At 29.2% G+C, this 14,057-nt stretch overlaps 3 protein-coding genes across 4 annotated transcripts; all 3 read left to right on the top strand.

The window, feature by feature from the left end:
* Positions 1,686-2,877, top strand: LOC107615909 (cytosolic sulfotransferase 12-like). Its single transcript, XM_016317927.2, has one exon. It carries the CDS (start codon positions 1,749-1,751, stop codon positions 2,775-2,777), a length of 1,029 nt encoding a protein of 342 aa, XP_016173413.1. The 5' UTR covers positions 1,686-1,748; the 3' UTR covers positions 2,778-2,877.
* LOC107630174 (cytosolic sulfotransferase 12) lies at positions 3,507-4,700 on the top strand. The gene has a single exon (XM_016333275.2). It carries the CDS (start codon positions 3,588-3,590, stop codon positions 4,605-4,607), a length of 1,020 nt encoding a protein of 339 aa, XP_016188761.1. The 5' UTR covers positions 3,507-3,587; the 3' UTR covers positions 4,608-4,700.
* LOC107630253 (cytosolic sulfotransferase 5) lies at positions 12,527-13,694 on the top strand. 2 transcript variants are annotated; one of them, XM_021110460.1, is made up of 2 exons: positions 12,527-13,272; positions 13,388-13,524. In XM_021110460.1, exons 1-2 carry the CDS (start codon positions 12,600-12,602, stop codon positions 13,423-13,425), a joined length of 711 nt encoding a protein of 236 aa, XP_020966119.1. In that variant the 5' UTR covers positions 12,527-12,599; the 3' UTR covers positions 13,426-13,524. The 2 variants fall into 2 exon arrangements, with proteins under 2 accessions (XP_020966119.1, XP_016188869.1); XM_016333383.2 differs by having other exon boundaries at positions 12,527-13,694.

The raw sequence follows: 14,057 nt of genomic DNA, 5'->3' as shown, positions 1-14,057 counted from the left end.
TTTTTCTCTCAAATTCCTCATGTTTAGGGTCTGGATTCTAAAATTCTTGTTGGGTACATCATCCCATCATTGTCGCGACTGTATTGGGTTGATGGGTTCAAATTCCGATATGTACATGTAATAATTTATTAGTTAATAATAAATTTTTAAATGGGGTTTCGATTTGTGACGAATTAGTCTTTAGACTGTCAGATTTTAGACTGTCAGATTGATGAAAAATACCATAAAAAAAAAATAATTACTCCAATGAAGATGTTTTGTTTAAAAGTGTAATTTATTTATTTAGTCACATTTTAAACAAAAATAACACTTTTATAAATATCAAAATTTAACTATACAATTTATCATCCAAAAATAAAAAAAAATATATTTTTACATGAAAAAAATTATAAAATTTTCGTTTAAGTATCCACCTAAAAAAAATTGTATAAACCCAATGTACTATCCATCAATTTATTTTTCTTCATTAATATTTAATAATTGCAGCAGCCTCACATTGATAAGTTAGTCAACTATCACCATAATTCAACTGTGTCCCTTCATTGTGCTAAGCTAGTTAGGACCATTTAATTTGTAAGGAAATTAAAGTTCATTATTTTGGGGCACTGAAAATTTAGCATGCCGACAAAGTAATTATTTTACTTATACAATAATTTTATAATATCTTAAAATATACATTATTTATTCGTACTTTTATTTAATAATGTAAACAAAACTTTCAAAAATAATTAAAAAAAAATAAGTAAATAGAAGAAGCGACTTGATGAACCCTACAAGAATGTGCACCATAAAAAGAGAAAGTTTTGATAAGAAAGTTTAGGTGACAACAAATTTTTAACCAATATATAATCAACAATTTTATTTCATTATCATTTCTTTTACAAAATGAGGGAAAATTCCAATTAATTAATTTTTTTTCTTATGTATCTCTCCACCTTTGCATAAATTCTCACCAATAATGGCGAATATATCTCGTTATTATTTCTGGAATAATATAAGGGCCACAAACCCACCACCACTAAAGACCAAATGTTATTGTACATTCCTAATTAAAGTTACATAAGATGTGATTCCTATATATACAATGTAATGCTAGGTAGAAATAATATAAACTTACTTTATTTAATTTAATATTTATAATTTTATATATATAAATATTTATAATTAATGAATATAAAATTAAAAAAAGAGTAAATGCCCTTTCCGATTCTTAACTATTTGTTTGATGGACTTCATACCCCCTAAAAAATCTAAACACCCAAATTGGTCTATATTTATTTTGATATATGTACGTTTCAGTTCCTGGTTAGGGACTGGAAAGGGCATTTACTCAAAGTAGATAGGGACTAGAACGTACATATATCAAAGTAGATGACCGATTTGGGTGTTTAAATTTTTTAGGGGTTGGGAAGTCTATCGGACAAATGGTTAGGGACCGAAAAGGACATTTACTCTTAAAAAAATTAACTATTTTAAACTTAATTTTATTATTTTTCAAACATATAGATAAGGTAGAATAAACTCAGGTGCAGTCAACTTTACGTAAAGTTGATAATTGAGAGTCGTTAGACGAAAATTTAATCAAATAATTCAAATCATTTAACGACTCTCAACTATTAACTTCACATGAAATTGGCTGCAGTCGAGTTTTCACGAATATATAAACATGTGTATTTCAGTTAGACATATCAAATTCTTTTATCTATTCCACACAACTATATAGCTATAGTGTGCACATCATAAAAAAAATGTCATCACAGCTTGGTCAACCCTCTCTTGTGCCAAAACACTTGCAAGATGATGAAGACTTAAGCCAAGAATGTAGAGACATGATATCAACATTGCCAAAGGAACAAGGTTGGGTTGCAAACCATGTCTACCAATACCAAGGATTTTGGTACAACCCTAGGCAGATTCAAGGCCTCCTATCTTGTCAAAAACATTTTCAATCCCATGATCACATTAATAATGATATCATAATCCTTGCTACCATTCCAAAATCAGGTACTACTTGGCTTAAAGCTTTGACTTTTTCATTACTTAACCGCAACACATATCCAAATACACATGAAAATCACCCTTTGCTCACTTCCAACCCTCATCTTCTTGTACCCTTTTTAGAACTCAACCTCTTTGGTAATTATGATGATGATAAAGTAGAGATTAACCCTAATAACCTTATTAAATCATCATTATTTGCCACTCATCTCGCTTATGTTTCATTGCCGAAATCACTGAAAGAGTCGAGTTGTAAAATAGTGTATCTATGTAGGGATCCGAAAGACACATTTATTTCGTTGTGGCAATTCGCAAACAAACTTAGGCCAGAAACTCAGGTAAAGAAATCACTTGATGAGTATTTTGAGCAATTTTGTAAAGGAGTGAGTCCATGTGGACCATTTTGGGAGCATGTATTAGGGTATTGGAAAGAAAGCTTGGAAAGGCCAAAGAAAATTAAGTTTCTAAGGTATGAACAAATGAAATTACATCCTACTTTAATTTTGAAAGAATTGGCTGAGTTTATAGGGTGCCCATTTTCCAAAGAAGAATTAGATGAAGGAATGCTTGAAGATATCTTGAAATTATGTAGTTTTGATAATTTGAGTAACTTGGAGGTGAACAAAACCGGAATATCACCACTACTTGATATTGAAAACAAAAGTTTCTTTCGCCGAGGTGAAATTGGTGATGGAGAAAAGTTTCTCTCAAGTGAAATGATTGGACAATTGAATAAGATTACAGAAAATAAATTGGTTAAACATGGATTAAGATTTTAGCTTTTATTATACGCTAGTATAGCAATAACATTAAGTTGTTCGATGCTATTGTAAAATGTGGAAAATTAAGAAATTCAAGAACTTCTTGTGTTTTTATTTTTTGTTTTATTTTTAATGTTTTTACTTTTATATTTAAAAGCAAAAACACTAAAAATAAACATTACAAATAAGGTTGGCAATGGGTAGGGTAGGGATACCTACCCTAACCCTACCCGTGAATTGAAAATTTTATTAAAATTCTACCATACCCTACCTGCGAGTTGAGAATCTCTCAATTCTAACCCTACCCGCACTTTAAAGTTCTAAACCTTACCCTACCCTATCTTACCCGCAGAAATATCAAATTTTTTAAAACAAATATAAAATTCAATCATTTCAAATTTCAAACATGTAAAGATATAGATATAAAAATATTATATTTTAAAATATTAAATTAATGTATTATATATTTTTATAAAAAATAAAAAATATTGAATAAAAATATAATTTATTCTTTTATTTAATTTTATATAAAAAAAATGTCAGTTTATTTTTTGGTGGAAATTCAGGTGTAGTTAACTTCACGTAAAGTTGATAGTTGAGAGCCGTTAGATAACTTAACTGATTTGATTAAATTTTCATCTAACGGTTCTCAGCTATCAACTTCACGTGAAGTCGACTGTACCTGAGTTTTTACTTTATTTTTTTGCCTATACTATTAAACTTAGATTCCGTCCTATGAATATGGACAACAATAATGTGCACCATAAAACATAACCATATATTCAAATAAAAAAATCTCTGGCTAACAACAAAGTTAATGATACAAAAATGGAGGAAGCAAGTGATGAACCCTCCAATCTCCCCAAACTCCTAAAAGATGAAGACTTAAGGCAAGAGTGTAAGGACTTGATGTCAACCTTGCCAATGGAGCCAACATACAAACTCTACCAATACCAAGGCTTTTGGTATGGATCTTGGGCTCTTCAAGGAATCTTATCTTGTCAAAATCACTTTGAAGCCAATGACAAAGATATCATCCTTGTTACCACTCCCAAATCAGGCACCACTTGGCTTAAGGCTTTGACTTTTGCATTGCTTAATAGGAATAAACATCCACATACACAAAAAAATCATCCTTTGCTTGTTACCAACCCTCATATTCTTGTACCCTTTTTAGAGTCTCTATTCTATGATGAGAAGTATATTGTTTCAAATCTAAGCCAATTTCCCTCTCCAAGGCTACTATCCATTCATGCTCCTTATGTTTCGTTGCCGAAATCGGCGAAAGAGTCTAATTGTAAGATAGTGTATCTGTGTAGAGATCCGAAAGATATATCTGTTTCGATGTGGAAATTTATGGAGACGCTTATGCCGGAAATTAGAGGATCTAACTCGTTTGATGAATTTTTTGAGTTGTTTTGTAGAGGAGTGAATCTATATGGACCCTTTTGGGAGCATGTGTTGGAGTATTGGAAAGAAAGCTTTAAAAGGCCAGAAAAAATAATGTTTCTAAGGTATGAACAAATGAAATTGCATCCTACTTTGGTTTTGAAAAAATTAGCTGAATTTTTAGGGTTTCCATTTTCCAAACAAGAGTTGGATAGTGGCATGCTTGATGATATCTTAGAGTTGTGTAGTTTTGATAACTTGAGAAATTTGGAGGCGAATAAAAAAGGAAAAATATCAATGTTTGGTTTTGATATAGAAAACAAAAGTTTCTTCCGCCGTGGTGAAATTGGTGATGGGAAGAATTTTCTCACAATAGAAATGGTTGAGAAAATAAACACTATTACTCTAAAGAAATTCTCTCAATATGGCCTAAATTTTGAGAATTTTACCATGGTATGATTTATTTTATGCGTACTTATTTTGGTTGATTGTTGTAATGTATATATAATGAAGCGTTGATGCAGTAAAATTTTAATTTTTTTTTATAATTCATTTGATTTTTCCGCTACCCATGTAATTACATGATTATGATATTATGTATTATTATTCTATATGCTTTAGGACTACTAATGTGGTAAATTAAAATTTTAACAGAAACATATATATATACTATTTGATGAGTCAGCTATACAACAATAATCTAAAGAATTTTAACTAACTTCAATTCTAATGTTAAATGCATGCTAGCCACTTGTAATTTAATATTAAATGAGCATTTGTTTTAATGTTAAAAAAATTTATGAAATTATATTTCTTAGAATATTATTAAGTTTATTTATTATAAAAAAAAACAAGGTGTTTGTTTTAATAGGACAATTTATTAGGAATTTCTTTTAATATTCCTAAGAATTAGACTATGATTGTTTCAGGAAATTTTTAGTAGGAGTGTACATGGATCCATTGAGTGAAATCGAGTTTGTTTTAATTTAGACCCGTTTCTAATATATACTGGATCTATTTTTTAGACCCTAATTCGATTTTAGACTCGATGAAACCTAAACATTTTCGAGCCACAATTATAACGAGTTCAAACCAGATGAAAATCAAGTTCATATTTGAACTTGAATTTGTCTATAAATTCTAATTTGATACTTCTTTGATCTATTTTCTAATTCAACAAGTGTGATTAAAAATAAAATAATAAGTTTATAATTAACATAACATAATATTAGAATTAATTTAAAACATATATACTTTTTTTTTGTTTCCCATGGTATCTGCCAACCCAACAGGTCAATTACTAATCCGTCGCAGATCTGAGCTCCATTTCATATATACTTTTTTTAGTTTCCTTAGGATGTACATGGACCAGATAAAATTGAGTTCATCTTGATCCAGACTCGGTCCTAAATAATGACCAAGTCCATTTTTGAGACCTGTATCCAATTCTAAATCCAATAAAATCATACCAAACTAACTCCTAAAATATTTAGGTCCAGATCGAATTTTCAAATCGAACCGGACTATATACACCCCTAATTTTTACTAGTGATGGAAATATAAGGCCTCGAATCATTCCCTACTTCAAATCCTAAAATTTGTTTTCATCTTCATTTTTAACGACCTAGAGACGTTCTTTTCCAGTTTAATTTAATTTCATTCACACAAGGAAATATAGTTTCATGCATTGACGGATCTAGAAAATTTTATTAATAGAAATAAAATATATGTAGTATAATAATAATTTTTATAATTATACTACAGTATTATAAAATATGATTACTCTTCAAATTTTTTAACTAACAAATTAAAATAATAAAATAATGATTTAAAATAAAAAAATAATTTAAAAATTTATTCTTTTAGGTTTCATATTTTAAAAAAATTGAATAATTTTTTCATTGTGAATACAATCAAATGTCTTTCTTTCTATATATATATATGTTATTAAACAATCATTTAAAAATTCATTTCCCATACGATTGCGAAGCCGACTCTTTATGGTGTTCATAGCAGAAAAAGTTCACAAAACTAAAGCTAACTTCAAAAGTAGAAACACTAATGGGTAAATAATATTTTTTCGAGTCTCAACCAATTTTTGAGAAAGAGCACCAATCCTATTTAAGTTTGAGAATTGATCATCAGAACACACATCTAATATAAAGTTCTCAAGTTGACTATCAAGTGCCAAAAGTTGAGTAGAAAAAAATTCTAATGGATAGAATTGGCTAACTGGATCAACTTCTCCTTATCGAACACAACAAATGAGTGTCTTGGATTCAGACAAGTTATTCAAAGAAACAATTCAGTATTCACCTCTGTAAAATGATTGTTGAGTTCTTAAAGTTGTATGTCGACTACTTGATAGAATATCTCAACTTGAAAATAATGCAAATTTGAGATCTTTTGAGCTTTGCGTTTTGATTTTTCTTGTGACACAAATATATCATCCATTTTTGGAACAGTAATATTATGTTTGTCACAAAATAATGAGACTTCGTCAAATAAAAGATACCAACCATCATCTCTTATAGTTTGCAACTGTTGCTTAGACACTTTAACCAATACCATAGCATTTACAATGTCTTGATCATTTCTTTGTAATGCTTGAGATAATTCATTAGTAACTTCCAAGATATTTTTTATCAAATGAAAGTTGAAAATGAATTTAAAATATTGAATGACATTCAATAAATGATATGTTTCAGCTCTTTGTTCTGAATTATTTTCACTTTCCTCAACATATTCAAGAACATTGACCACAGAAGTAAACAAAGAAATTAATCTAAGTATAGTTTCATAGTGTGAACCCCATCTAATGTTTTCAACTCTTTTCAAAGCTATTTCTTGATTCAAACTACGTCTACTAGAAATTTTTCACTTTGTAATGCTTCAATTGTCTTAGTCATTTGACTATCACGATGCATATCTCTTCGTTTACATGAAACTCCAACAATGTTGCACAAATTGGTTAACACATTAAAAAGTAAAGTAATTTCAACTTATTTTTTTGCAATCATTACAAGGGCTAACTGAAGTTGGTAGGCAAAGCAATGTACATAGAAATCATAAGAATTTTCTTTCAATATCAAAGTTTTCAAACCATTAAATTCTCCTTACATATTACTTGCACCATCATATCCTTAGCCACGTACTCTTGATAAATTTAGACTCCAATGCTAATTTTAGAGATAAAATATTAGTATTAGAAACATGAACAAGATCAAGAAAATTCTCCTTTAACTTGCCCTTCTTTATTCACATACCTTAAACAAACTGACATTTGTTCCTTAATAGAAATGTCGCGGGCTTCATCAACCAAAACAACAAACAATTTATCCCCAAGATCATTAACAATAACTTTTATCGTTTCACTTGCAATAGCTCTTACAAGTTACAATGTATTTTTGAATTGAGGGTGCTCTTAGTTTAAGATTTTCACGAGCATTTTTGAAAGCACGATCAATCTCTTCATTATGTTGTGCAAGAAAATTTAGAAGTTCCAAAAAATTTCCTTGATTAACTGAATCATCTGTCTCATCATTACCACGAAAGGCTAATTCTTGTCGTAAAAAAAATCTAATACAATCAATTGCGGCTATCAAGTGAATTTGATAATTCTTTTTAGCTTGCTCAGATTGTTTTTTAATAGCAGCACTAATGTGTTATTTTGACTTCATAAGTGCTTCACATTTTCTCAAAACTTGATTATGAGCACTATCATGAATCTCAATATGAGTTTGTAATCTCTCTTTTTTTTTTTTTCAATTTGAAAAGTCATTGGTTACAAAAGCATCGCCACCTTCAATCTCAGGTTTCATAAGATAACAACAAAGACAAAAAAAATAGAATCTTTTGATATACTATACTCTAACCAATTGCCATAATCATCAAACGAATTAGGATTAAATCTTTAAAAAGAAGAACCACAAGTAGTTTGCGAAAAATCATGAGTCTTTAGTTGATAAGGACCTTTTTGCAAATATGCACATCTAATTTTGTCTCTGTCATTCGGATGATAACTTGAAATCTTTGGTCGTTGTCCTGGATCTATTATGAGACTCTCTACTACAAATTCTAAAAACCTCATCTTATTAGAAGAGGTCGATGAATTATTTTGGAATCCAATATTCAATAATGAAGTTCTTTTAAAATATTTTTCCATTATTAATAGGATAAAATTATAAATCTAAATTAATTAATTAATAAAATTAATTCACAATTCTTCTCAAATTGAGAAGTTCAGTATAAAAATATAAATAAAAAATTGATCCATTAACAACAAATACAAAATTGATCAATTAATAAAATTAATTTCCATCAAGCAACCGCAGAGCCAACAACTAATAATATCCCAAATTCCTAATTCAAAATAACTCAATACACAAAAACAATTAACAAACAAATTAATAAAACTAAATTATCAATTACATCATTAAAACAAATTCAATTCCAAATTCACAATTACTAAACCAACTATATCAAATTATCAATTATCAAACAATAAAGCAAATGAGCGAGTAATAAACTGAATGAAGTAACTAACTAACTGAGCAACGAAGCAACTAAGCAAGCAGATATTCGTTTCAATGTAAGCATAAACCGATGGAGGACGGAGCCACGCGGGATAATCGCGGCAATACAAGGAGAAACTAACAGAGCTACACAGGAGAAATGCCGAACATGACAGCGACATCAGCGGCAGGAAGCCAATGACACTGCCACACTGGCAGAGACGCAGAGTGGCGGTCGGTAGTAACTCTGGAGCCTGGAGGCTAGAGGACGGAGGCTGAAGTAGTTAAGAATTTGGGGAGAAAGAAAGAAGAAGAGTTAGGAATTTGGAACTTTGAACTGGGGTCAAAATTAATTATATAGTGGGGACAATTTTATAATTTCATTAAGAACTACTTTCTATTTTTTGAAATTTTACTGGGACAGTTGTCCCCACTCCCTTATGAATACATCTGTCTCTGGTTCCATGGAGGTCCACAGAATTATTCGGTTCGATAAAAACTATAGTAATAATTTTTGTATAATTAAGATAAAATAACTTTAGTATTTCTTAATTATATAATATAATAAAAATAATAAACGTTAAATTCTCAAATATTAAATCAAGTATATAATTAAATGATATTTAAAATGTTTTTTTAAATTCTACATATAAAAATTAGACACCATAAAAAAAATCTTCATATAAACATATTAACCACCACTTTCTTTCATTTTTCAATCATCACATACATACTCTTGATATTTATTTCATATATATCCAATCCACACTTACTTTATTAAAGCAGATAATTACCTGATTCTATTAGAATAAAAAGAGATCAAATTTATATATATATAAATAATGAGGCAGATTTTTTTGGATATAGATCCCGCTAGGAAGATAATGGACTATAATGAATTATTGATGAGTTACAAAATGAACATCCCTCATATTATTTAGAATAACCATCCGAGTATTAGGGATAATAAACATCTTTCTAAAAATTTAAACTGATTTTGGAATTCACGAAGAATCAAGCTCTTGACCTTTCGTATTTAGCGCTCTAATACCATATCATGATACCACTCATCCCAAAAGCTTCAACTAATGAAAAAAAGTAACACTAATAATTATATCTCTAATACTTCTTAAACTTCTATTGTACATATTGTATAAATATTTCATTGGTTTCTCATACTTTTTCTATTATAAAATAAAAGATGTAATACGGTGATATTATATTAATTTAGTGTAATGCACTGTGATATAAAAGTTATCATTATCACAAAAAATCATGACTAACTCACTAATAATTTCAGAAAGGAACAAAAAAATAAAGTAAAATGTGACTAACGATTTTTAGAATCTCTTAACACTATAAAATCAGTAATCCTAGCCGTTAATCAATAATCCAACTATTCTTGATTTTTCTTTCACTTTCTCTCTCTTTACTGAAATTGTTATATATATATTTTACTAAAGATAGGAGACTTGAATTCGCAACCTCTTAATTAAATATAGGGAGACTATGTCATTTGAACTATAACTCATTGACAAATTGTTATTAACCATTTCTTTCAAATTGATTTTACTGATTTCTATAAACACCGTTATGAATTTCATATTTATGCATTACACAGATCAAAGCCTCATTTCTCCATATTACACAAATTTAATTGACATATCAAAAATAAAAATCCAAATAATGATGTATATTCAATTTTTAACATTATTTTATGAAGGATTACTATGTGTTCATAATACACGCAGCGGAAGAAAATAAAGTAATCCTTAATATCTATTTTGTACTTAAATTTTATTCTAGTAATATATAGATCAGATCTAAATACTTTTAGGCGCTTTAGTAAAAATTTTATTTTTCGATTGTACGAAGACTCTATGCGTATCCACACCGAGACCAACCTTTGCTGTCAACTCCTTGACCAATGGACATCTAATCTAAATTGAGAAACCTCTTACAATTCTTTGCACGCCATAAAATTCTTCTCCAAGAATCAGACTCACATACGTTTATGTGTGTAGAGGTAACGGAATAAAACTCTTGTTATTCTCGTCTCTTTTTTTTTCCTTTACTCTTGGCATACATATATATAGTATGAGATTTGTTACTGATTTTAAATTTGATTCTCAATTCAAATTTAAATCATATCTTGTTATTTTAAACTTGAATCTTTCAAATTTATGAATCATATCATAACTCAATTTGAAACAGAATCAGTTAGGATCTCATCCAAATTTAGAATTCAAGTTTAGAAATAGAATAACTAATTATTCTCAAATCTCATATAATATTCTCAATTATCATACTATTATTATATTCTTGGTGCTAGCAAAAAATATAATTATATTCTTGGTGCTAGCAAAAAATATAATAATATTCCATTTGAATTAATATAATTATTTATTTGATCAAATCAAATTAATAATTAAATAATTCTACAGCAAAGATTAGAACACTCGTTAGTGTGTGACCCCATAGGTTCAATACTAAGCGGGTAGTAAATTAGTCATACTAAATTTACTAATCAAGGTTGGCGTCTAGCAACACTCCTCAACGACCCGATAGTATGAAGTAATGTATTTTTACTAAGAACCTCAGAAGAACAAAGTATAATTCCTTCCATCTTTCTAGCTCTTGGTTAACCTTTAGAGTATGGTTTAATTGTCAAACTCTAACTTGTTATCATTATTATAATGAACTGTGAATGACTTAAGAAACTCATTTCTTCATTCATTCAATCCCCTTGGCCAAGGTTTTATTAATCTCAGTCATTATAATCATAGAGCTCAAACTCTTTACCGAGAGTTGACGGATTCCTTATTGACTAATCAGTAATTCTACAAGTATTTAAATCATACCCAATATCTATTCAACTAGTACCCTAGGGTATTAGGTGTCCGGAATCAAAGTATAATAAATACATTGTTAATTACTATGATAGTCGCAGGTCAAAGGAAACTCTATTACTATGTTCATCTTGAGAATATCCTATTGACAAATATGCGGTAATTATAACCATTAGGAATTCTCAAAGTGAGTCAATTCAATGGTCATATATCTCTATATGCACCATCTATATATATAATTTAATAAATGAGATCTATTAATCTTCATCCAATGAAGACCATTATATATATATTGATCTTTCCGGATTATTAATGTCCCTTTTAATAATCCTATAACCAAGAACAATTTAGATTAAATTATTAAAAGATTTATCTCTCAATATTATGATCACTATCACAATGATAAATCTCTAAATTTAATCAAGGACTTTATTATATTAACATTTTAATATAATAACAATAACAAATTATTTGACACGTGATTGATTGGATTGTGATCATACTACTTATTCCCAACATTTTATTATATTTTTCTCTTTCTTGGCAGGTTCTGCCGACAATTTTTTTTTCTTTTTTTTAAAGCATGCTAAATTTAGTTGTGTGTTCCCATATCTTTGTCGTGGCAACACTGGCCATAGAGAAACTTTGTTACAGTTGTTGAAATGATTGAGCACTAGACATTGTTATTACGAAGAGAAACTAAAATGGGACCATAACATTCAATAATAATTGGCTTATTATTTAGAACACAGACGATCATATAAAACATATGGGGTTTTAAGAAAGGTTTATTTTAAAGGTCTACTAAAATAAAAATAAATTGAGTTTTTTTTTTTAGTATTTTTCTTATTAGTAATTTAGTATCTCTGAATATAATATCTTTCTTTTTGTTTTATCTATCAAACATAATTGTATGTCTCTGTATCTCTATTTCAGTATTCTGTGTTTATAAACAAGCACAATTTATGAGTTAAAAACATATATAACATGATAAATACATCTATAAATACCCATCAAGTATGTAAATCAAATCCACCAGCTCCATAATCAAATAAAGCTTTTCTTTCCTAAAACAAATTTTAGGCACCATGGCAGAAGATCAACCCTCCCTTTTGCACAAATTTGTTCAAGATGAGTTACCCCAAGAACTTAGGGATTTGGTATCAACCATGCCAATGGAAAATGGTTGGACAGAAAAACACCTTTACCAATACCAAGGCTTTTGGTACAACCCTTTTCTCCTTCAAGCCCTAGTAACTCTTCAAAAGCACTTTCATGCAAATGACAATGATATCTTCCTTGTTTCAATTCCAAAATCAGGCACCACTTGGCTTAAGGCATTAGCATTTTCCTTGGTAAATAGAAGTAAGTATCCAAATTACCAAAATCACCCTTTGATCAATAATAGCCCTCATGCTCTTGTACCCTTTTTTGAGCTTGACCTAAATTCCAATAATGAGTTTCTTCCTAATCTTAACTTGTCGTCGTCGTCATCATCATTATTCTCCTCTTCTCCAAGGATCATATCTACTCATTTTTCCTATGTCTCGTTGCCGAATTCAGTAAAGGAATCATCTTGTAAAATAGTATACCTTTGTAGAGATCCTAAAGATATTTTAATTTCACATTGGCATTTTGCAAACAAAGTGCGAAAAGGAATCATAGACAACCTCTCACTTGAAGAGGCTTTTGAGATGTTTTGCAAAGGAGTGAGTGCTTCTGGACCCTTTTGGGATCACATGTTAGGGTATTGGAATCAAGGTATGAAAAGTTTAAATAAGAAGAAGATAATGTTTATAAAGTATGAAGAGATCAAAATGAATCCATTGCTTGTTTTGAAAGAACTAGCTGAATTTTTAGGGTTTCCTTTTTCTAGAGAAGAAGAGGCTCTTGGAGTGGTGGAAGATATCTTAAAGCTTTGTAGTTTTGATAATTTGAGCAATTTGGAAGTGAACACCAATGGAAAGATGCCTTTTGGAGTAGAAAACAATGTGTTTTTTCGTCGTGGCCAAGTTGGAGATTGGAAAAACTATCTCACAACAGAGATGGTTGAAAAATTGAACAATATTATTGCAAATAAATTGACTGAACATGGGATTCAATTTTAGATGATTGTTGTAATAATAATGTTATGAGATATAAATAAATAAATATTTTCTTTCTAATGTTTATTTTTATTATTAGTAGGAAGCGTTACTATATATTATTGTGGAATGATGCTATGCCCGGCCAAAGTTATGAGACATTATTATTATGAAAAAAAAATTATGGTATTAATGTTAATCCAGATCAATAATTTTATAGTGTCATTACTCACTATTTTAATTTAATTCCTTCTTTTACCGATGTGTTCCTGACCTTAATTGATTGGGTCGTGCCTAAAACGACTTTTTTGATGTCGTTTATTTGTGAGATCGATCGAAAAACATACTTCTTTATATGAAGAAGAAAAAGTAGAAACAAAAACGAACAGAAAAATATTTTTTTTTTGAATATATTTATAGAAGCATTTTATATTATAATAAAAAAGAATTAAGTTATTAGGA

Source organism: Arachis ipaensis, chromosome B01 (genome assembly GCF_000816755.2).
Source record: "Arachis ipaensis cultivar K30076 chromosome B01, Araip1.1, whole genome shotgun sequence".
Classification (NCBI taxonomy): domain Eukaryota; kingdom Viridiplantae; phylum Streptophyta; class Magnoliopsida; order Fabales; family Fabaceae; genus Arachis; species Arachis ipaensis.
The sequence above is the reverse complement of the archived record's forward strand: the minus strand, read 5'-3'. Positions and strand labels throughout refer to the sequence as shown.